Genomic DNA, 25,199 nt, shown 5'->3' with positions numbered 1-25,199 from the left:
CAGGAACCAACTTCAAAGGAGTCCCCTAACAAGGCGGTTCTTCAGCACGCTGATACCAACAACACGAGCACTAAATGACCAGCAGAAACAAAGCCATGGTGCTGGAAGACAGGAGTGGTTCAGAAGGGAGCGATGGGTCCCTATCTCCAGCAGTTTAGACTCAATCTATGTTATGAATGGACACAAGCAGAAGACACTCTCTGTAACAAATTCTCTTTCCCCACCCTCTTCAAACAAAACCCCAAGCCCCCAGAAAACAGCGTTTCCACCTCGATTGAGAGGTCACCAGGAGATTTACCAAGCAGCCCAGCCTAGCAAAAACCAAACGCGGGTCTTGACAACTAGAAACTCCAGGTTATCAAGCTTCTGAAGCACAGCCTCTCACTGGCTGGGTCACAGATGGCGATGACTTTCCATGGAAAGGTGCTGGGATGGCCACCGGGTGCCGTGGCTAAGGTTTAAGCTGCCTGGGGGGGCTCTTGGGTTAGGCCTCACCTCTGGGTCCTGTAATGACAGGTCGATGGTGCTGTGTGAAAGCCGTTCCAAGGGAGGAGGTCTGCGAAGGCGAGGGACTGCTGAAACCAGACTTCTCTGACTTCTTTAATGTAGTTGGCGATGGCATTCCTGGCAAGAATGATTGATAAGTGCAATTTAATAATGCTAGGTCATGGAACGACAGCCTATGCATTGTGAAAGTGGGTGCAGAAGCAGCTAAGAAAAACTTAAAGGACAAATGAAACGGAATACAACAGCAAGCCGAAAGCTCACTTTAATTTGTGGTCTTTTTTTTTGAGGCAGAAACAGCCATGGTTTGCTCTGAGCAAGGAGTACTAAAAGGCAGCCATATTTTTCTTTTAAATCTGAAATATGGATAAGATGCAGCTTATTATTGCTACTGAAACCTACTCTGCTTTATTTTTAGAAATCTGTAATAGCTGGAGCATTTGGATTTTTACAGGCTTTTTATGAGTTCTGTCTTTCACTCACTGTTTTAGTAGATTATTGCAAATGGATCTTTTAAATGTGCTGCACGACTCAAGGCACAACTAGAGAATAAAGTTTTCTGAGTTCAAACTCTGTCTCTCCTTACTCTCTTGACTTCAAAGGTATTTGAAAGTAATATATTTATGTGGTTCCCTTTTGCTTTCAAATTTTTTTTAAAGGGTGAATGGTATTTGTGTCTTGATATTAGAAGCCACACTGGAATTATTTCAGAGTTGTTATTATGCCCTTGAACTATATCAAAGGCTTCCAATGAAAATCAGAGTTAAGTTGCCATTGGGTGAAACCTCTCCCGTGGACAGGCGGAAATGGTGTAATGCTAATATGACCGGTTTGTTATACTCTGTAAGAATAACTCCTGTTGATATCATATCAAGCCCATGGCACCAAAGAAATTAGCAGACTGAATAGGCTCTTAAAATCCGAGCCTTTTCTGCATATGATTTATGCTTGGATAAAAGAATATTACAGCATATAGATGAAGAATATGTATGTGTGTCCCTATTATTCTCTATATTTTTATAACTGTAGAGGCATATGGGCATTCTGATCATCTGCACATACTCTGAAAACACATAATTTCCAGTACATCAGACATTTTGCGTATCCGTAGGGATGTAGCAAAACAAAGGTGCAGAACAGTTGAGGTTTCAGGTGCAAAGGCAAAATATCGGATAATTTGGAAGTTGAACTTCCACTAGCAAAGTCATTCAGCCTTATTTCCAACTCTGTATTTTATAGAATTTAATTGTTAAAAAGTAAAGAGAGAGGCCTGGACAATATTATCTCTGGACAATATTATTAACTTTATATTTAATAACACTAGTTTTATAGTCCCTGGGATGTTGATTGCAATATGCAGGAGCCTTCTTTTACTTTATGTGCTGCGCTGCTGGGGTCTTAATGGTTTCAGTGAGGTTTTCCAGTTTATATTTCAGAAAGTTAAATAAAGTAAGGGAGTGGTGAGAGTTCCAGTGTTGTACTTGCAGCTTTTTGTCTTGAAACTGTTTGCTACAAGGGTTTGCAGTTGTGGTGGCTTTTTTCTCATGGCAAGAAAGATTACATCCTTAATCTTTCAAAAATATAAGTTTAGAACTGACAGACTATTGTGCAAGAAAAATACTGGGTTGGGTTTTTTTCATACTGGTCTTAGGGGCTTTGGAGTGGGGACAAAAGCAAGAAGAGTTGGTTCAGTTTGGGGGTAAGAGAGAAAAGGAGAACGAGCTAAGGTACTTCAATGCAGTATTCCACTGCAGGTTGTTGAATTTTCTGCCCAAATGGCATGTTGGGATGTAACTTAGTTATTGCTCTCTGTCTGAGTATCCATATTCAGGACAAAGGCACAAAGAAGTAAAGGTGCTCTTGACCCAGATTTCCTTATGACAGAGGAACTGGGGATGGAAACACAAAGTAAGTGTCATCCCCAGCCCTAAACACAACAACAAGGGTCAGCGGCAATATTTGTGCTTGGGGAGGCGTAGAGGAGCTACACTGTCGGCAGCAAGGCCGTGGGTACATCTGGGTACATCTCTTCTGCACTGGGCTTTGGAAGGGGCTCCATTTGCCCCCAGGAAGTTTTTAACAGGCTCCATCCCCCTACGTGCAAAATGTGATGGATAGAACACGAGACTGTTTACGCACGGGGATTATCACAGTAAAGCATGCCTGCTTATGAGCTGCTCTCACTGCAAGGTCGTGCAGGACTCTTGTGTGGAGGCAGAAGGTCCCTCGGGCAGCTGATGGCTCTGCAGCCCATGAGCAGAGATCCAGGAGGGGACAGGAGTAGCCGAGCTCTGGGTGAGCAATGGAGGTTGTGGAAGGAGCAAGGGGTTCTAAGCCTGTCCACCCTGTGGTTCACCTGGGTCATGAACTCCCTGCTTTCCCCATATCCTCTAGATGCATATCCTCCTCATACCCCATACCAGGCTGGATGGGGCTTTGAGCAACCTGGTCTGGTGGGAGGTGTCCCTGCCCAGGGCAGGGGGGTTGGAACTCGATGATCTTTAAGGTCCTTTCCAATCCAAACCATTCTATGATTCTATGATCTTCAGGGTTATGGGAAAGATAATAAAGCTTCTGAGAAGGTGGAGAAGCTGTTCTTCTAGCCCTGAGCTAAAAAACCTGCTTGACTGATCTCAGCCATGGTAGGGGTAGAGATAACAGTGGAATATGGTTTAAAGCTGTAGCAAGTTCATGTGATTGTGTCCAAACACTGGAACTTGAGGAGCTACAACAAAGCTGATGAATGACCTTGCGCTGTGGCAATGCTGAGCAGTGCCATGTTCATGTGGGGATGGTTTTTTATACGGTTGAGGCAGCTGTCTTCATGTGAAAACAGAGATTTTAATGTAACACAATGTTGTAAAATTGAGTAGAAAGACAAACTGAAGCACTGATAATTGGTTCCTACTTTTGTTATATTTGTTTGTTATCATCATTCTGATTGCCATTATTATCACTACTTCGTATTTTTTATTTATTTCAGTGTATTCTGAAACGTATTGGTTTGGAACAGTCCAACTCTACCATGTTTTTATTTTGTTTGAGGTTTGTAATGACACATTTTATTTTGAGTGATCATATCCATCAGATCTCAAGAAAAAAAAATAATGGCTGCATCCTAGTTCAGAAGAATATGCAAACAGGAGCTTAATTACATCACTTAATATTGACCAAAAGAAAGAATAAGATGAGCTTGCCAGCTCATTTCCAAAGCATGTTTTGTCCTTTAAGAGGGGAGGGTATGACAGAAAGTTAGGCAGTGCAAAGCAATTAGCATCATTCACATTTTATGTTGCGCTAGCATGGTGCTCTAGCAGCAAAATTCAAACATTCTTTGAATGGGTTAATAAAAGAAGAAATACAGTCGGCATGCAAGAAAAAGGTTTCCAAGAACAAGCCAAAATATGTCCCATTCTTCTAAATTTATCACAGCCATGTCACATTATCCTTGAGACTGCCAGGAATGTCAATTTTTTTGCAATTTTAAAAAAATATCTCATTTAGCACCATATGTTTGCTTAATGTGCCTGATATATCCTGCGTATTCTTTAGTCCATCCATTTCTAATACTCATTTTCTTTTTTTCCCCCCTCGCTAAGCCATATGTTACAATGCTGGTCATTCTATTGAAGCTCCTTTCGGGAGCTGAGAGCGAGAGTGAGGGAACTCAGGTTTAATCACCCAGAAATATTTAAATCTGATACTATGAGTCTCACTTTTAGGTAAGCAACTCTCACTGGAGTTAGCATTGTAGGTGCCCAGTGCCTATGAAAATCAGGCCACCTATGAGGTGGCACGGTGCGTATTAACAATGGTGAGGCCGGAACCAAGATAAATGACTAAATACGGAATTAGGTGTTTAATTTTTGGCACCCGTGTCTGAGACTCTTGGCTAGTTTTAAAGGTCTTCTGTTTCATACCTAATGAGTTTTAACACATTTAGCGGTCCCCAGCCCGCAGCCTCCCCTCCTGTGTTGCTCAGGGATGCAGGAAATTAAAAAGTTAAAACTGAAGCTACCCAGGGCAGAGCCCAGGGAGGATGCTGCTGCCTTGCACCGCTTTCCTCAGCATTGCTCCCCGGAGCTAATGAATATTGGGGACCGCTGCACTGAAAAACCAGATTTCAGCACTTTGTACGGCCCCAAGGAAGGGGTAGTGCCAACTCATAAGGACACCTCTGAGTCCCCACTCTCCTCTGTCTCCTCTCTGGTGCAGGGCAGTAACAAATTACAATATCCCGTCTCAGCTGCGCTGGCCGGTGAATAGGGAATGGAGCCAAGGATCCTCCCCGTTCCCTGCCTCTTTCTATCCATCTGCTCTGAGCAAGGAATAAACAAGAACAGCCAGAACACAACGGCTGGGTAACCCAGGTGGGGCTTAAAAGTGTTTCTTACTATTCTGTGTATAGGACAGTTGTCCAAATCACAGTCACACCTGGCGCTTTTAGGAAACACAGATTTCGTAATTCAGGTCTGAGTCTCCTCTGAATGTTATTTAGAGTGCAAGAGAAGAAAATCAGACTTAGTCTATTTTCATCTTATGGCAGCTTTTAACTACAGAATAAATGGAAAAGTTAATTGCTAAATAAAAAAGAAAATAAAGGGATTTGTGGCATAAAACACAGATGGAAGACTGAGTGGGTGTGTTGCTTTAACTCACTCTACTTGTGTTCGTGTGATTCTCTAAGTTTATGTATGCCAAACATATATGGTCTTAGCCTGCTCCCATTAACACGAATCCCTTTTTTTCACTGGACGGAGGGAACCAGATCAAAGACCATCATGGTGCTAAATGGAACAAGATGTGTACATTCGTATTTTTTTCCAAAAGGAAATATTAATTTGACATTGGTTTTTCAGTTGAAAAGAATTTTAATTGCAGTACACAATAAGCAGAAAATTCAGACAACAATAATCTTGAAACTGTTAGCAGCATTATATTTCTATCAAGGAATTTGTGTGCCTTTTCAACATTAGAGCTTTCTGAATTTTCATTAATTTGGCATTTCCCTAAACACACAAGTTATTTTGTTCATTCCACATCATGCATCACACCCTTCTGCTCAATGCATAATGCAAGCGTAAATGGGATCCTTGTCCTTGAGAGACTCTGGTTACTGGAGCCATTGCACGGATGTTGAAGTCCTGCAGTAAGACTTTCCAAAACTCTGCACTTCGCAAACCTCCAGCCCAAGTTTAATCAGTGAATGCACAGGGATACTTCATGTTCCTCATCTTCTAAGGGCCACTGGAGCTTTGTGATGGTTTTAATTCCTCTACCTCCTTATGTTTGCCAGTACTAGAAACGCACCACATAAGAGTCTTCCTTGAGTACAGCTAAAGATCTTCAAATTTTCATGTATGAGGCTGATATATATTTAAATGGACCAGAAAATGATGCGTGAGAATTGAATGCACAAATCCTTCCCAGAACAAATAAATATCTATAAACCTATTTTCCATATACCTGTGCACCTTACTAACAGAGGTACTGAAATTAGGATTAACTTTGATGGAGCAAATGGAGTCACAGCAGTGTAAGAGGAGAACAATTCCTCTTCTCTCCAAATCTAAAGCTCTATTTGTACCTATATCTGTATATCCATACAATTTCACTTGATTAATTACTAACCTTATTCTGACTGCACACATCCTAAACAATAACTCCATCTCAAGTTAGCCACATTGGTAGACCAGCTGATATTCATCTCTGAAGACGACTTGTGGATAATTACCCCAATATTCCCAGTAGCTCTCTGCCACTAGACTCTTGATGGAGATTTCGTAACAAAAGCTATGAATGAAATATGATTTGGATCTTCATTCTCAAGGGGCACTATGAAAAGGAATCGCGGAAGCTCAGATATTACCAGGTGGACCATGAACTCAACAACATGCAGAACAAATAGATGATGCAGAAAAACAAAGTGGCTGCTGAAGAAAGGACTGATATATGGGAAGAAGTTTTTCAAGGAATTTTCATACTTCTGTGAAAATTATTCCAGCAATTTCACTGAAATCAGTATCAACAGAAATGCTGATCAGCTGCCTTTTTTTTTTTTTTTTTCCTTGGGAATTCTTAATTTCAAGCTTCTTGAAATTTTGATGGCTATACTACTGTCAGTCATAATAAGTCTGTTCTATTTAGTGCTGAGCAAACTTTATTTGTCATCAGCTGAGATATGATCACATTAACTGCCATCCATCAGTTGACTGTATTAGTTGCTCCAGTATATACACAAAACACAACGCAGATGGAAATTCACTCATCCTAATGAAGTGCTCTTTAGTTTCTACGTTCTGAATAGATACTTGCTCCCCTGGTCGCATTTAAAGTTACCATGATCACTGACGAACTACCTGCCAGTGAGCACCTCGCTTCACAAGACTAAATCCAGCTTAATAAACAATGATTTCACAGAAGAAAAATGAAAGCTCCCCCCGTCTATTCACTTATCAAACTACTGCATATGCATCACCAACACACACAACCCGTTTCCTCAGAACTCGACATCTGACAGATCATCAGGAAAACAGAGCTAATCTATCCGTACCCATCAACATCGTATCATAGGTGACTGCCAGATACTTAAGAAGCTATCCAAAAGAAATGTCACAACTCTTTTTCAAGACACTACAAAAGAAATGTTCCAAATAAAATAAAGCAAATGCACGTACGAGTAAATGAGCCAAAGAACTTAATAAAAAGAGATTGATTAAAATGAGGACCAGAATGTTCAAAAAGGACTGAGAGAGAGAGAGGTGCCAAAGGCGCATTAAATGGATTCAATGGCTTCAGGTTTTAAATGCTTTTGGACTCCTCAGCAATTTTTAGCCAAAAATGATAATTCAAGTTAGAATCAAAATTCTGATGTCACTTAGGAAAAAGAAGGTTGAAATTTCTCATTTGTAAAGGAGCGCTGCTCCATTTACAATGGAGAAATATCAGTTTCTGCTGATAGAAATTCTTGCCTACAGAATTTTAAAACTGAGCACTACAATTTTCACCATTATTCTAAAACCTTCCCCCATTAAAATCTGCCTTAAATTGTTTGGTGCAATGTTCCCATAGAGTGTATTACCTTATCTGTTTCTATCTATCTTTACAGCATCAGCTGGATTGTTTTAGATCTCCTAAGTTAGCCTTCATTCCTGCTTTGTCACCCAGGTGGTTCTTTCAATAACTAATAAACTAGTACTCCACTTATTACCAGATTCTTCAAAATATAATTTCATGAATTTTATATTTAAAAACTTTAATGAGAAGCATAATAAAAAGCAAGATAACGGTTCATTTTTTCCCTTTCATTTATGTTAGTTTCAGTATATTTTTGCATTGTATAAATATATATTGTAATAAGAATAAAAAAAATTTCTGATGACGTCTTTAAACATCTCATCATTTAAAATTCATGACTACATTTGTTTCATTTCAAATGTTATTTGAGAGTTTTTCAGCATACTTGGCAGATCAGATATAGCAGCAGGGACAAACTGCAGCCATCCATAGGAGAATATACCTTTATGTGGGTGCTTTGGGGATAGAACATCTATAGCTGTAAGGCAAAAAATGCCATCATAAATTTGGATGGCATTTACAAAGCCCTCTAAAAAGTCTTTGCATATGATTATAGCTGAGGTATGATATTTTTGCAAGTAAAAGACCCAGAATAGATTTATGTTTCAACTATATCTTCCTGAGATGCATATGGATGCTAAATTGCAAGTGATTCTGAAGGGAATCTTAGTTTCTGAAGAGGACGGAGTCAAATTTTCTGGTGGTTTTTTATTTATTTATTTATTTTCTCAAAAATCATTTGCTCATTATTTGCATGTCATCAAAAGATCATTGGCTATCCAGGTTATATATAATAATGGTGGTTGCTAAACACCAAAGGCATGAGATGGAGATGGGTAAATATGCAGATTTTTTCGACCTGTGACCTCAGTTACTGCATGTAACTGATGATGACAAGACTAAGTTTGGTGTTAATATTGGTTTTGAAGACTTAATCGGTATACACTGCCATTGAACATGTTTTAATTAATAAAAGAGCTATGGTCAGGATTGAAAGTAGCTCAGGTAATTTACCATGTACTGTAAAGTCACCTGATTTCTGCACAATTTGAGGTGAAGAGTTTATAAATTATTCCAAAGAAAGAAAGAGTTGCAAACTGAATTCATGTGCATCGTACCAAACTGAAATGGATTTATAATTTGACAGGTCAAGAGTGTACTCATGGAACTGTTATGTATTGCTATCCAGTGGTTCTTGGTATTTTTGCCATATGACTGCTTGGGTTTGACAGTCACAGGACTGAACATCATCTCATTTCTCCGTAACACAAAAAATAATTTGTAGCTGACCTACAGCTGCTGTGCTCTTTTACTGGAAAGTGCCCGTTGCCAGTTGCACGCCGGTGGGCGCCCACTGGAATGGCCCTGGGGACCTGCCACCAGCACCTCCTGGGGAGGGCTTGGCAGCTCCCAGGCAGCAGGGACTCAAACCGCTTCCACACAGGCAGGTGATATCAGATAGGTGAAATCAGCCTCCATTTTCTTCATTCCCAATGGCTTTAGGATTCCAGGAGGAGCAAGGAATCACCCCTGGAAAAACTAAAATGTGCCCATTGCAGAGAAGGCAGAGCACAGCAGTTTGGCTTTGGCGTTGTTTCCAGAGGAGCCGTGTATGACCATGCTGCCTGCAGCTCTGCTTGCCCAACACCTCTCTCATCTACTGAGCAATCCAAAACACATCTGATGGAGAGGCAGAGGGCTCGCAGTGCAAAAGTCCCGGCAAGTTTCATGAAAACAGGCATGGGAAGGGCAGAGGTAACAAATGAGCGCTCCCTCCAGTGCTCTCACTCAGCACGAGCTCTCTCCTTACTAGACACCGGAGAATCCCCACGAGAGGGGACACGTGGTACATCCCCCCCCAACCAACACAAAATGTCTATGCACCGAGAACAAGAGCATTGGCATTGTTTGAATAAGCACACCCACCATGTAGTGCTCCGCGGTGTTCGGGGTTTCTTAGATATCCTAATTTTATAAAAGAAAGTAAAAGAAGAAAAAAGAAACAAGGTGAGAGAGAACACTATCATATTTTGTAGCAAGCAGGATACTGTGTGAAATCTTGGCCCAGTGAAGTGATAAAGGGGAAGCTTTCAGTTTGCTTAAGGGAAAACTTACGAGCAAATAGTAAAATTACCAAAATACCACATTGCAGAAAATGGGTGCATTTAGGTTCAATTAAGCTGTAAAAAGGAAAATGGCACTTTAGCTTGCAAAAACGAAGGGACAAAGGGAGCTATCAGAAGTAACTTTACAAGATTTGTATGCATGAGGCTGCTGCTTCACTGGACCAAGAAAGCTACAGTATGGGACAGGATTTTTCTTTTATTAGACACTTTGCTAGATAGCTTTGTCGAACCTCAGAAACTGCTGCTCTTGGCATTATGAAATAATCCTACATAACTTGATCTCATGAGCTTAGGAACACAGAAAAATAGCCATGCCAAATCAGATTACAGGGATCCACCTAGCCCAGTATCCTCTCTGACAGTGGTAACTAATGGATGCCTAGAAAAAGAGTAAAAGACCCGGGAAAGCATACAGTGATAATTCTCCAAAATACTCTCCCAGCCTCCAATGATTTGCGATTCAAGGACTTCTAGGACAAAGTTGACATCATGGTATTGAAGATACTCGAATCCAAATGCACAGATTTACACCCCCCCCTCCTCCCCTTGGTTTTTTTTTTTGGTTTTGTTTTTTTTTTTTGATTTCTAACCCCATGATAATTCTACTCGTCACACAAAAAAGGTTTCACAGTTTGGTGCTGGCAAGTCCGGTGTTCTTGCCACTAACTCAGAATGAGCTAACAGCTTTCGAGCCCAATGATGTTATGTGTATAAGAGCATCCAACACTTTTTCCTACATAAAAAAGTGACATGTGTGCTGAGGTGCTCTAAGTGTATATACTTTGGGAGATTTTATATTTTTTTTTAATTAAAAAAAAGCAAGAATCTGGCTGTAAATTGATATTAACATTTTTCAGTATATGTGTAAAACACATGTTTCAGAAGAATAGAAGAGAGAAACTGTCACTCACTGGGAAGCTTTAGAGCTATCTGGCTCCCTGGGAAACTGCATGCAACTATTCTGGTGTCCAAGGGTTTGACCAGTGAGTTTCCTCTTCCTGCAAAGAATGAATGCAGAAGTAATAGAAAGTCTGAGGGGGAAGATTTTAGCAAATGGCTAAAGATACTCCTATTCTGCCCACTGCAGCAGGTAGGAAAGCAGGTGGTGGTGGTGGAAGAAAAAGGGTGGGAAAGGAGAAAAGCCTACCTTCCCCTCCCAGGGCAGGAGGCTAACCTAGGAGAGACTCGCACCGCTCAGCCCTCTGAAATCCCTTTGCGATGCCGCACGGACATGCAACGATGCCGAGAGGTCATCGCGGTCCCAGCACTGCCACGCAATGTCAGGACGTTCTGCTCTGATTGCCCGGGGTCCTGCTGTGACTCCCTTTCAGGATGGAGCATGGCTCACCGGCGTTTGGTGATTGAAACTTAGCACACTGGGGGTGGCGTGGCTTCATTAACGCTGCCACCAGGAACATAAAAATCCCCTATTCCCAGGCAGGAACAGTGACTCCTTAAGCATCACGCTCCTTTCTAGGGAGTTTTTCTGAAGTTTTAATTTTCTAATCGAATCGGTGCCTACATGTGAAATTTCTACTTAATTTATAAAAAAGAATCAGTAAAAGTAGGGGTCTAAAAAAAAAAATCTTATCCTTTCATTTTTGACGGCGTATTGACTTTGTAAGAGTCTAAAGGCAGGAGTGATATATTAGGGAGTCCCTGTAACTTTACTTAAAGCAAAAATTAGAAAGTGATCGAAAAGTTTTATAGAGGAGAGCAGAAATATAATTTTAAGCCTCTTAAAATTGCCTGAACTGTGAAATCAAGTAATGAACACTAGAAAAGGATCTGTCAGCTGGAATCAAAGCTTAGACTAGTCAGCATTTTCTTCCTAAACCTTATTATGGCAAAGATTTTTCATCTCTGCACTCTGTTCATCCCAACAAATAAACCGACTTGACCTCCACCTGTTACTGGGTGAAGTCCGCTGTCATCTTTGACTAAACCCTATTCTTCCCCTTCAAAGCCCTCTGCACCACTGAGAAGGTGGGAAGACACAGCTGTGCACTGATTCAAGTTGATACCAGTTCATAACCAGACAGCATTTCACAGTACAAATTACAAGCAACAGAGGAGGGGAAAAAAAAAAAAAAAAAAAAAAAAATGTAGTGCCAATGAATTCTGGAAGGGGGCAACATTTTTCATCGATTTAACAATGAGATTTTCATAGAAAGAAGTTCTTTTTTTTTGGTGTGTGATATTATGAACTAGCATTTGAGGCAAGAAACATTTTGCTTGTGCCGTAACAATGAACCTGTGCTAACACCACATAGGAAGAAGTGAAGAACATAATGGAAGCTATTTGTGTTTCTTTTATATTTCCTAAGTTGAATGCATTAACTGTTTCAAAGAGGTTCAGCTCTGAATGCATGTAGGTTTCTAGACTTAGCAACAAGTCACGGCTATATAATGTAACATTGCTAAATAAAAAAAAAGTAATATTATGGAACACAGAACAGCAAGATATGTCATGAGGAAAACCGTATAGCTATAGCAGTCATTTCTTCAAATATATCATCATGACAAAACCACGTAGGAAGCTTTCTAATACAAAGACATATCAGAAAAAGCCATTTCATATAAAGTTGGACTTCTCTGGGTGATTAATGCTACGTTCAACAAAAGAGACAGTGTCTGTCTAATTACATTAAATACTTATCTTCTAGGGATTGGCAGGGTGTTTCTGCTCAATGTCACTTTTCATGACAATGTAATGATAGATCCGTTTACTTACCAGTGCCATTAGCAAAAATTGTACTGTTTTCTCAACTGCCCTCATATCACGAAAATATTTGATTAACACACTGTAGCTTATCTAATACTCTAAGCAACATATTCTGCATAGTTTTCTCTCTATTAAAAGAACAAGATTACAGCTTGTGAAATTTTTATTGCACTCACAAAAATAAATGAATAATGTGTGATATACTTCAAGTATCTTACTAGTTCACAAAACAGGTTTATTTGCTTTAAAATATTAACTTGTACTTAAAATATTAAGATTTGGGGGGAAACAAGCAAACAACCAAAGTCAGTGCTCTGAGGCACTACTTCCCATCCGGTCTTTAGTTATTATTTCCTTTTCATTTCAGCACATCTTTTGAAACTTTTAATACCTTAGGAAAAAAAAAAAGAAAAGAAAAGCTTTCATTTCTTTGCTAAAAAAATAGATGTGGCCATCTCCCAAGTCTTTAAAATTCACTGCATGGTGAACTGACTCTTCAGAGTCATGCTACTGTGCCAACATACAAAGAACAATAAACCTCTGGAAGAATGTACACAGCGAAGGCAGTTTATATAGTAACAAGATAATTTCATAAACCTATATTGAAGAGAAAGGCTGTGATGTAACTTTCTAGCAGTATATATCAGCTACCTGATATTTACTAACAAGGTTAAACTACTATCTGTTTGTCTCAGCACTCTTCATAATTCACTTTTTAATGGATGGACAGGAAAAGTCAGCAGTGTATGGCACAGATCATTTTAGAAATAGGACAAGACAGCTTACGGCAGTATCTATTTCAAAACATGCTCCATCCTTCCATACGATCACATCAAAAGTCTATACTTAGCAACTACAATACTTCAAATCTACTCATAAATCCTTTGAGGGGTAGATTTCTATTTCTAAGTAAAAGAGCAAACTGGAAAAACAAAGGATCCTGAGGAGGTGACACTGTCACCTGGTGCCACGTATAGTGCCATCCGTTCTTGTCTTCTTGGTGTTTCCTGCCCATACAGGAGGAGGGACACGGGAGGCTTCCTTCAGTGAGGGGTTGGGACATCAACCCCATTTTGTTACAGCTCCTCAGGCTGCCACGAAATGGCAGCAAGAATGTACCAAAACCCACTCGTATTAGGCAAACAACTCCACACAGCAACGCAGAATTAACCAAAACTGTCTTTTACAAACGCCTTGCAAGTGACTCTCGCGGCGAGAGGATGACTCCGCAGCCAACTGCCACATATGACTCTCCAAATTAATAATGGATTTAGGATATTCATTCCCTGAGCTGCGAGGGTTCGGGGTGTGTCTGCAATTATCTAGATATAAGTCTGACACACATTATCCTTCTATCAATGTCATTTCCCTTAGTAGCCAACAGATTATCAGCAGCTTTGTGATATTCCAGGTGTCAAAGAAGAATTAAAACCACAACAATTGCACAAACAAAAGGGACAAAAGACGGGATACGTGTTTCTGAGCCCTGCATATCAATTTAATATGTGCAGCTGACAATGATGCAAATGTCCTCGGGAGAGAGAGGCTGCAAGATCCGTGCCCAAACATACACACACCACCGTCAGCAAGATGGCAGGGAACAGAAGCAGTAGGATTCCCAGCCCAGGACACATGCCTCAGCAGGCAAAGCAACCCAATGAAACAATCCTCTGGTTGGGGAGAATTTTGGAAGCACCTGATATGGAAAAGGGCCCTAAACAAGCCAGATGGTACTTTTAGCTGGCAGCAGAAAGTAGGAGACAGCCAAAAACATTACAGCATTTCCCCAAGAGGCCAGCAAATCGATTTTTAACCATTTTTTTTTAAAGTGACGCTATGAATATAAAAAATAATGTTTCTGTGCATTTTTAAATCCCTAATTTTATGAATAATACACTTAGGAAAGCAACAACTGAAAGAGATGACAAAGCAATGGATTTTCACTTTCCCAGGGTGGTTGTATATTTGACATCAGGTTTCTATTCAGTCACTGCCACTGTTTACTCTGCATTAAGTGCTAGTTTTTGTTCAGGGTTTTCCACATAACGTTAAAGAGAAAAATCCTGCAAAAGTAGAGAAATAGCACTTTAAAATAACAACAGCACAATAGTTCAGAGGACACGGGAGAAATGTTGTTTGTAAGAATGCTTTGCCCTCTTAAAACCTGTGCTCCCCAAATTATTGGGTTTCTAGATGATCATTTTTTAACAGAGGGCAAACAATTTATTTAGTAACTTACAAGTTCCCATTTGGTGAAGGATTTGCATAAGAAATACAGCTGGTTTGGGGATCTTTTAATTTTTAAAATCTCCAAATGGCCAGAATTTGCAATTCCGCCTGGGTGACGGGACTCTTTTCAGGAATCATTTTGATGTCAGATCTCAAAGCTTTACTTTGACAGTCAGCAGCAGCTCCTTACCCAGCACGTGCAGATTAGGTGTGGCCAAGCAGTTTTTACTCCAGGAACGGAAAAGAGATGTAGGTTTTAGGGACTAAAAGAGCAGAGCGAGACGGAAGAGTCATTTAACAAGTGGGAATGACCACTACCCTTTGCTTCCAAGCTGCACCTCGCACCTACGACTAGCCAAGCTCGGAGGAAGGGTCAGGATGATGCTCTACTTTCATTTGCCGTTATTTTGGTTAACAGTAAAGGGAGGCCCTACGACAGGGTTAAATCTGGACTACAGCCAAAGTGCTTTCTCCTGTTCGGAGCAAGGTAGTGCATTAGCGGACTGCATCACAGATAATACTCCTGGAGACAAATGTGGGCTGCTGGAATAAAAGGGGACGCTGCACTGCGTACAAAGAAAGTCCATACATTTATATTTTTGGAACTTCGTTTACTGTAAATCCTTACTTTTAAAATAAAATATATTTCCCTCCTATAGGTGGAACCTAAGACTTTATCTCCAGCCCTTGCTGATATAAAATAGTCCCATTCTTTTCAAGAGTACTGCTCTTGGACATGAGGACTGCAGGTGCCATCTCACTTTGCTGGTTTCTGGGGGTTCAAAGATCTGCAGGCAAATCCCAGCGAGGCAAATGAAGACTATGCACAAAACAGTTAAACAGCCTATAATTTCCCAGCTAATTTTAGCAATAGGGTCTCTTATGTGATGCTTTTTGGCGTATAGCACACTAAAAATAGCAGCAACCATTGATGTAAGAGAAGAGGAGAAGGGATGATCTCACTAGGGCTGCGGGCTGTGCCGGAGTGGTGCGGGCAAGCAGAGGTGGAGAATGCTATGGATTACCTGCTCTCCCTCGAGCAGTAAAATCAGAATAAAACTGTAGCCAGTAGACACACTAGATGAAGACACTGCTCTACTTTAAGTCTTTGTGGAGCTGGAAAATGAAAGAAAATTGTGACTACTTAAACTGCATCCCTTATTGAGGCTGCGGTGTCCTTATTACAGCCCTTCCAGTGGGGTAGCACTGCTGTAAGCTCTGGGGTTATGGGTCAAGGTTACAGACAACCCACTTTGGGTGAACACCACAGCTGCTATCACAGCACATATACATTCCTGGAGGTATAGGATGGCTCTGCAGCCACTCAGCCAAATTGTTACCTGAGCTAACAGGCTGCTAGACAGATTTCTCTGCTTTCCCATGCTCGCTGACTGCTGCGGTCAAAGTGTTGGGGCAGCACTTAACTTGAAAGAAAGTAACCAGGGAATGATTTATTCACTACTGCTGGCAGTAAAAAAAAAATAACCCACTCTGGAGCATCAAGCAAAATGATCAGGCAACAGACAAAAGAAGAGGCTCTTCCTTAAACAGCACCCAGTAAAACTGGAACTCCCTGCCGTGGGATGTTGTGGAGGCCAAAATAAAGAACGGGTTAAAAACATCCGAGCACATCTCTGAAAGAGAAGTCCACTGAAGGCTGTCAAACACAAAGACACAAACAGAGCCTCTGGCTCGTGAAACCAAGCGGTTTCCTGCCAAAAATCCATGAGGCTGTACTCTGAAAAGCATCACTGGATGCCTGTCCTGCTGTTGTATTCTCTCTTTAAGTGTCCACTACCAGCTCTTGTCAGAGACAGCATACTGGGCTAGGTGAGCCTAGCTGAAAAAGCCATTTTTTCCTCTCTGTGGGCAGATCCACAGTTTTTTGTAGGCTGGAATGTGTGGTACCTGGCAGCTGAGAAACAGGAAAATCGCAGGAGGTATCCAGCTCCATGAAATTAAGATCTCAGGATTGCTCCGCACTTTGTGCAGAGCCAGGGGATCATCCAGAGTCGGTGTGGCAGACACAGTGTGGGAAAGGAAACGAAAAAAAAGAGATGTAATGCAGTTTGCTTCCTGTTCCCATTCCTGTATCATCTTTTCTCTGTCCCCTAACACCTCGCATTGCACATTTTTGGGTGAAAATGTTTCCTTTAAAATGAAGCCCGTTTTCTCCTCCAAAGCGAAGATCAAAACGTGTGCATGGAGTACAGTAGCCACAGTGTGTGCTACGCAGTGGAGTGATGGTTGTACTGGGAATGTTAATAAACAGCGCCCAGAGCAGAACTTCTGCATAAAAAAGGGTGTATGTTACATCTCTCCCCCTCTCCTCTGTCTCAGGCAATATTTACACAGCTGTGCTTTGTAAAATGTGTAGGGGAGTTTTTTATTATTATTTTTTGGTAATTTATTTACCTAAGATAGCCCAGCATCTGTTTTGCGGTGAGCTTCTTTCACAAAGTTTCACAGTTGCCTTGACTGATGCAAAAGGAGGTCATGGTCCTTACTCAGTGATCCTAAAACCATTTGTTTCAACCACTTAGCCATTCTATTTGGCTAATTCATGTTCTGTTCTGTGTTTTTGGTTTGTCCTCTACTTGGAAATGTGCATCCCTTGGGGAACTGCTCTGGCTAGGTGAGTATTTTAGTTATCTGTTTTATAAAATGCAGAAGTGCACAGGAATTTGCAATAATATGCATCATTTACTGGCTCTCAATATGTACCGTATATTGGCTCTGAAGACTACTAATATTTTCCAGCTGCCTCCAAAAAAAAAATATTCTTAAATGCAGTCTTTGCAGTGGGTCCTTTCCCATGACTGCCTACACAGGTGATGAAGACTTTTCCCGTGTCCTGAAGAATTAATAAGCCTGAACATTTCTGTACCAGCAGCATACCACAGGAGATAAAATATTGCTTCTGCTTCCCAAACACATTAGAAAAAAGCATGTCTGCTGATCTCAACTGCTAAGACAGCACATGAAAGGAATGCAGTCCATTTCCTAACCAAGATCTAATCTATACAAGAGTTTATAGATCCAAGTCAACATCCTGAATTGGTCCCAGAAGCAAACAAGAAAACTAGTTCAACTTTTGGAAGACAGGTACAATACTCTCAATGTGTTTAATCCCATTTTGCAATTAAACAGCACCGTGCCGCACTATCAGATGTTCTTCAAGGGTAACTGCATCAGAGGAGACCCCTCTAAAGCTCAGAAAGATTCATGTTTGACAGACTCCAAATCAGCAAGAAATGCATGGCCATTTTCAAACAGAAGGTGCTTCTGTCCTTCCAAGCTCACCTCTGAAAGGCATAGAAAGTGTCTGCTTTTGTCCCAATACCGAGGAAGCCTATCATTTTCACTTGGTGACAAAAGCGAAGCACAAACCATGTCACTGTCTTTGCTTTATGCGTATATGTTAAAGAGAATGGGTGGCAGAATACGGCTCAGCCAGCAAGGACATCTGAAGAACATTAGGTCCATGGACTACCAGTACAGCACTCTCATCCCAGAAATCCTGTCGTCATCAGGAAGCGTTGCTCCAGCCTTTGTCAGGGAATAGTTTTCCATGCACTAAATCTTTCCTATCAATCTGAAAAATGATTCAGGTGATGTGTGTGGAGCCAGAAATAGCTCAGGTGATCTTACCCCACAGCACAGAGAAGATCTGCTTTTAACTTGGTCATTAAAGTCAGTGAAAATAGTATGTGTGGATGATGCTAGCACCAGGCCAGTTGAAAACACAGCTTTAATTTGGTATCTGAAGTGAAACACTTTCTGCATTTTTTAACTCAGAACTCCTACAGCTCCATAACGATTTTTAAATGATGCATTTCCTGACATCTGGAATTAGATGCAAGAAGCAAAGCCACAACATTGACTGGCCGACTTCTCTGGGACCATACTGAAGGGATGTTTTCCTCAGGGGATTACAGCAAAGCTGAGGCATGTGCTCTAACACTTGCATGGGATTATTAGTTTTATTAAAAATGGAAAATACAGTGTAGGCTGAATCTCAGGGCCAAGTCTGTTGTGTTGACCGGTTTCTGGAAAAACAGGAGCCTTTGAGAGGTGTGAAAACATCTAGGACTTTTCAATCTGAACTGACTTTTCAATCAGTAGTTCCTTCCCTGCCTCTAACTTTGTTCCATGATTTTGAGACAGCAATGCCAGCAGCATGGCATGTTGTCACAGGTCTCAAGCTCCTACGTGAATTGCCAAAGAAAAGCTGAGCTATTGATCCAGTGGTAATTTGCTGTCAAAATGACTATGTCTGTTAGAGCAAATGAGTAGTGTTAATCATTTGACTTGATGAATGCCATTGCAAAAAGACTGACAGTGCTCAAAGCACCACTATTGACCTGCTGCATTTTTCCTGGCTCCCATTAAGTTCTTGATCTTTGCTGGCCTTGACCAATTAGAGTTTAAGTTATCCATTAAGGTGCAGTTCTGGAAAAGTTCTGTTTAAAATAAACAACAACTTATATTGGTGAGTAACTCATCAACTATGCAGCAGCCTGATTCTGATTGCCTGGCAGAGAAACACACACATTTTGTGTAGTATCTGATAAAAGATCTATAATGTGCTAACACAAACCTATCATGTAGCACCTGTGACTAACAGATTGTGATATCAAAGTCTTGATGCCTAAGTGCTCCTGTAAATGCATTAAACTTTTAGCGGCAGGAACTGTAGACTGCCAGTGACAAGGAGCTGATATGGTATTTCAGTAAAAGTTGATAAGTGTTATTGCTCTTAGAAGAAAAGAAAAATCTTATGTTCTTGAAAACCACTGGGCAGCTTGTGTTTTGATGGGATACCGTAATGCAGGGAGCGGGAATAAGGGAACACATGGACTCTATGAAAGCGAAAAGACATTTAAGAAAAGCTCTGTATTCTACAGTAGCTGGAGTTCCTTGAAGTATGTTCCTGTCATACGTTTGGCTACCTGTCCACTCGAAACCAACTTTTTAGGTGGCAGCATGCCCATGGGGCCATGTTTAAGTCCATGTACCAATTCACAGAAGCATGAAAGGTAGGACAGGCCCAAGCACACTCTGCTTCTCAGCTGTGGCAGAACAAGGATGTTGGAAGACTCTGTAAGAGCTGGGAGAAATGTAGGAAACTGTGTATAAAGCCTCGGAGATGAGAAGAAGCACACGGGTGTTACTGGGAACAGGGAAACAGGGTGAATGGGAGGAGGAGTCCTACTCACAGAATACGGTCGAGCAAAGCTCAGAAACAGTTCTTGAGAGAAAATGAACGGTGGAAGTTTGCATGAACCTGGGAGGCAACAGGTTCTGTCTACCCTACTGCTCATGACATCTCTTCAGATTAACGGCACAAATGAGTCTGATGAAATTCACTTTGCTGTAATCCAAAATGTTCTGGCCACCAGAGAAACACGATCTGTTTCTGACCTCCCATTCCAGAAGCCAAACTATGCTGTGGGCTGGAGGTTTGTCTGTGAAATGTTCCCACTGCCTCAAGAAATTAAGTTCAATGGAGGAAAAAATGGCACTGGTGCCTGCTGATAGATGTGTCAAGGTACGTAATGAAGCTGCTGCACAAGGCAGGTACAATCTTAATGGCTATGCGAGTGTGCTGTCTGACTTCTCTTTACACACTGAGAATTGGAGGGCAAGACAATGTCACATCTGGGAAATACTGAGTAAATATAATTGGCAGGGATCCGGGATGTGGACCTCCTCAGAGCTAAGGAAAAGAGACGTTTCCTTGGTTTTGTCTTTCTTAAACAGGTCTGTGAGTATCCAAACAGTTCAGCTTAAGGAAATTAACAAAGATCACGAAATCCCTGTCTTTAGTGCCTGCCCACCACAGCAAGGCACTGAAAAGTGGTGCCAGAGAATTATTTGATATTGTATACTTCAGGTCTGAAGTTTAATGGTTTCCCAGTAAAAAGGGAAAATATTTTTCTATTCCTTATTTTGTATAATACATGGTTCTCGTGTTTTTCATCATGTTTTCTGCAGTCAGTCCCCTGAATCATTGGCAGTAATGTAGCACAATCATTGGAAACTTCTCTGAGCTCCGAGTTAGTGTGTGGCGTCAAGTCTTTTGATGAGCCCATAGAGCTTTTGCCTGAGGACAGATCAGATGCACTCTGCATCACTGATGCTGGGACATATTATACATATTTTATCTTCTAGGTAGTGCCAGGCAACAACTGTGTTTAGGGCATAAAGAATGCATAAAGAACACAATCTAGGATCTCCCTTATACCACTTTCTCTGGCATTTCCAAGATATAATTCCAAACAGACTCTGAAAACAAACTCGTGTGGTCATCTGATCTATGCCTGAATGAGTCTTTCTCATGTGTAAGACATAAATAAAAGTTTCTGAGTAAATATAGAGAAGAAATTTTCTTGCGTGCTGAGAATCTGCTAAGAAAGCCCACGCCAGATTTAAGAAAAGGGTTATTGAAACAAGAATTTGGACCGGTTGCCTGCATGTGGTTGTTCCATAACCAGCGATGGGGAGAGACACGGTACCGTTAAGTTAGGGGTCACTGTCACTGCGAGGGAAATATGCCAAAATAGGATCTCAGCTCCTCAGCTGCAAAGAAATTGCTCAGGAATTATTTTTGGACAGTCCCATAGATGGTGGCATGAGAACGAGCAGCACTAGCCTGAGTGGTGTAGTGAGCAATCATGAGGCTGACTTTAATAGCATCTTTACTACCAAAGACGTGTCCAGCAGTCTAACAGGGAGCTCTCTAGCCTACTGCAGGTTCATATAATATTATCAACTTCATAAGCCCCTAGAACTGTAAATATGTCTTTCAGTCATGCAGTGCGAGTGTTATTACTAATTCCTTAAGGTTTCTGCACGGGAAGTCTCATTTGGTTCCTGGGGTTTTCAAGGTGAAGACACACAAAAGCCTAGCACAGCGTGACCGGCAGCAGAACAGACGGGGCTGGAGCTGGGGCAAGGGAAGGAGGATGACCATGGTGGGAAAAGCCCCATCAGTCTTTCCGTAGAAGAAGGACCACAGAGCTCCACCCATTTTGCAAACAGGTGCAGTGCTGTAGGTTGGTCAAGATCACAACTGAGGCAGAGCTAATTGTCCCTTCAGGTATCTCAAGATGCGCAAGGAGTATAAGCATGTACCTGTCCTGGGGTTACTGTCCTCTAGGGACTAAACTAACCTGTGGAAATACAAGTACCAGGAAGATCTAAGTAAAGAAACTAATAGGATACTCTGAATTTGCATCTTAAACATTTTCCCCGTGCCACGCTGTAGAAATACAACGGAAGTCGAATTGGCAAATACCATCCATATGCTACACTACAAAATGACTGACAGAGCACAATGTGAACATTACTTCTGGACTGAATCAAGAGAACGCATTAAAAAAATGCATAAGTGGAATACTGATACACATTAACTCAATCTTCTCTTATTATGGAATTAAAAAACTTATACCTGTAATTATGGCTTACCCCCATTACAAGCAGAGCTGCCACAGAACTGAACGCGGGCCAGCTTTGTACATGAGTTCAAAGCCAGTGTGATGTTGCCTTATTTTCTTACTAACATCATCTTTATCCTCTCTTGCCCTTCTTCTCAGTTAACAAGAGTTATGTACTGAAAGTGCTGAGATAAAGTAATGGTAAGGAGGATACTGCAAAAGGTATTTGAAAAGCAGAAGTAATTTACTACATGTCTGCTTTGTTTTACTTCCTAAGCCTTCCTGTTGTGAAAGGAAATTCATCTTTTCTGGCAGACTCCAGCCTTTTTAGGCCTGAGAGCTCCCCAGGAGCTTTCGAGTGCAGGTAAATGGATGTGAGACTCAAGGAGTACAGTACAAGGAACATGGAATTAATGTTGGTTTTTGCTTTGGCTGTCACGTCTGACGTATAAGGAGAGTGCTATATCCTTGCTTGCAAGATGTATCTAGATGTAAAAAACACAAGGCTGAGTCCTCTGCTCGTTAGCACAGGTCTGAAACGGCCACGAACGGAAAGGTCATGTTGTTGGTGGGTGAAGTATGTAGGATCTACACCCAGCAGAGTCTCCACGTGAGACAGATGTCAAGGGTGCTCTGAGCCTCAGGAGCCTGGGATGGAAAAGCACGGAGGAAGGACTGTGGATGGACAATAGGTGCAGCCTGGATTCTGCACGCAGCGGAGACCCCAAGAGTAGGCACAGGGGAAGCATCCACTGCCTAATCTAAATAGCACACAGAGTGGTTTTGTCCTCTTCTGTTCTCCTGCCAGTTTGCACATATGTTCTGAGTATACAGCCTGCCCTCCAAAGACCACTTACAGGGGCAATCACAGGGAAGCAAAGCAGGAAGAAAGTATCCAAAAAGGGAATTTGTTCAAGAGAAAAAAATGGAGACAGATGTAGAGCGACTAGTCACGGCTGGCGGTAAATAACCCTCTGCCTGGAGTGCTCTCTTTCTCTAAGACGAGTTCACATATTCCACTTCATATTTCCTTTCTAGGAAGTCAAATCTTTGTTTTCCTGGCATTTGTTCTTTTTTTTTTTTTTTCTTTCCCCTCTATACTTTTTCCCTTCTGTATGGTCTAAAATTGTCTTCTAATTTTCCCTTTCTCTTCTATGTCGTGCTCTCTTTCAAGCGCGGCATTTCTCCAATCTCCCTCGCACACAGACCTGATTTCCCTGCACTGTCCCAGGCAGGACCTTTCACTACAGCCCCCTCACAGTCTCTGCGTCACGAGCACTTCCCTCTGTCTCTACACGTGCACAAGCACACGGGTGCTTCACACCTGCTCCTGCGTTAGAGTCCCCGCTTTTTCTCATGTGCACACCTCAGAATTAAGCAAATGCAACACAGAGAGAATATTCATCCTCTCGCTCCCATAAACCTGTCAAGGCACATAGGCCAAGAAGCTATCTCTGCATAAATCTAAATCTCCTGCGAGGAAGCAATCTACTCAAAGGCAATAAAGCCAAAGGATATATTATTATCTTTGGTGTGGATCCTACTGGGCTGGGAGGCTGGCTGCTGGCTCCTCTCTGAACTTTCCTTCCCAGCCAGAACAGCCATCCCACAGACAAGTCTAAGCTTCCTCTCCTTGGTCTGATTTCCTCCTCCCGTTGTTTGGCCGGTAACCCAAAGGACAGGGTTTAATTATGGAGTTTGGAAACCTGGCTTACGCTACTCTGCCAGCACAGGATAAAACTTCAGCCTGCCTTCCCAACCAGCATCATTCCGCCCCGTTGATACCTGCGTTATCCCACACAGCACAAAATGAACCACAGGGAAGAAACGCCAAGTCAAACAAAAAAGATGGTTTCAGTCTTTAAACTTCCACTGCAAATTTCACTGAGAAAAAAAAACAAAGCTGAAGCTCAGAGATTATTGTATGTTAAAATTGTGCCATAATTTTCACTGTAGATTAAACAAACGGCAAGGCCTTTTTCTGGGCAGGAGAGACATCGGAAAGGATGGATCTGAAACAGGTCCAGGCTCCAAAACTCCCCTCTCAGAGAGGAACGCTGCGGCAAGCCACCGGGTAATACGGGATGTTAACATCATTTGTACGGCTTTCAGATGACCAATATATTTTCTAGGCAGATGCCCCAGTGAAGACTCATAAAACATTTTACACCTCTGGAGACAAAGCACCCACATCAAATACAAAGTGCCAGGCATTAATATCAGACCCAGGTGTGATTTCTGAGGTAAGGCAGGGCACTGTGCACAGACCACGGCAGGATGTGTCCCTCAAGGGGGGAGCACCTTGTTCCAGTGACATACCACCGGTGCCCTGGCACGGAAGGACACTTCAGTACTGTTTTGTCCTTCGGCGCTGATGAGCTGTGGCTCTTTAGGTAATCTCTCTGCCAGCCCTGCTCTTGCAGTGACCCTGTTTTACAGAGAAGCTGAGGCAATGAATTCAGAGGACAGGCTGCTGGAAAGCCAGGGCAGAAGTATTGGGGTGGGGCTGCGTGGATACAGCACAGAGATGGTTTGAAAGCGCATCCCACGCAGGCAGGATAAAGCTCTTTTTCTTCATCTCTGTGACAGTGATAGATAGCTTGGTGAGTCTGAGCTATATCTAGTTGGTACCTGGCTTGAGTCCCTGATGTTGCAAGGTGATTTTCTGCCATTTTACAGGCAAGACTAAGCAGGACCTGGGATTTTTCTGTAGGAAGGGAGGAAGGTCATGAGGAAGGAAGAACCTTTTCTTCTCTGACTTCTTCTTGCCTTTCTGAGCACCTCAGGGAGTTTGACATGGGCAGTTGTGCTTCTTCACGATGAGCACCCAGTAGTGCCAAGAGTGATGGAGGTGCTTTGGAGTTGTAAGGCTTTAGGTACTTCTCTTGTCAGGCTCAGCAGCCCAGTGCCACCATCTAGTAAGGACTTGGATGAGACAAGAGGTAATGACCACATGTGGGGAAAACCACCAGAAGTGACAGCAAAATTAATAGCCAACCTCTGGCTGTTGCAAAAATGGAGAACATTTGTCATTAACAAAGAGTACCCCAAACTTTGGGGGAGTTAGCCCCCAGTCTGACAATGATGTAGAAGCAGTGA

The 25,199-nt window shown here is 41.8% G+C and overlaps 1 protein-coding gene across 1 annotated transcript in view; it reads right to left on the bottom strand.

Annotated features, from left to right (window-relative positions):
• NFIA (nuclear factor I A) overlaps window positions 1–25,199 on the bottom strand; it is a 256,619-nt gene that overhangs the window by 53,188 nt on the left and 178,232 nt on the right. Inside the window, exon 7 of the mRNA XM_074151822.1 lies at window positions 496–624. Within this exon, the coding sequence (XP_074007923.1) occupies window positions 496–624 (129 nt within the window). The remainder of the gene's footprint in view (window positions 1–495; window positions 625–25,199) is intronic.

The sequence above is a fragment of the Numenius arquata genome, chromosome 8 (assembly GCF_964106895.1).
Source record: "Numenius arquata chromosome 8, bNumArq3.hap1.1, whole genome shotgun sequence".
In the NCBI taxonomy this organism is placed as follows: Eukaryota; Metazoa; Chordata; class Aves; order Charadriiformes; family Scolopacidae; genus Numenius; species Numenius arquata.
Note: the sequence above shows the minus strand (reverse complement) of the source record. Positions and strands in the feature narration are given on the sequence as shown.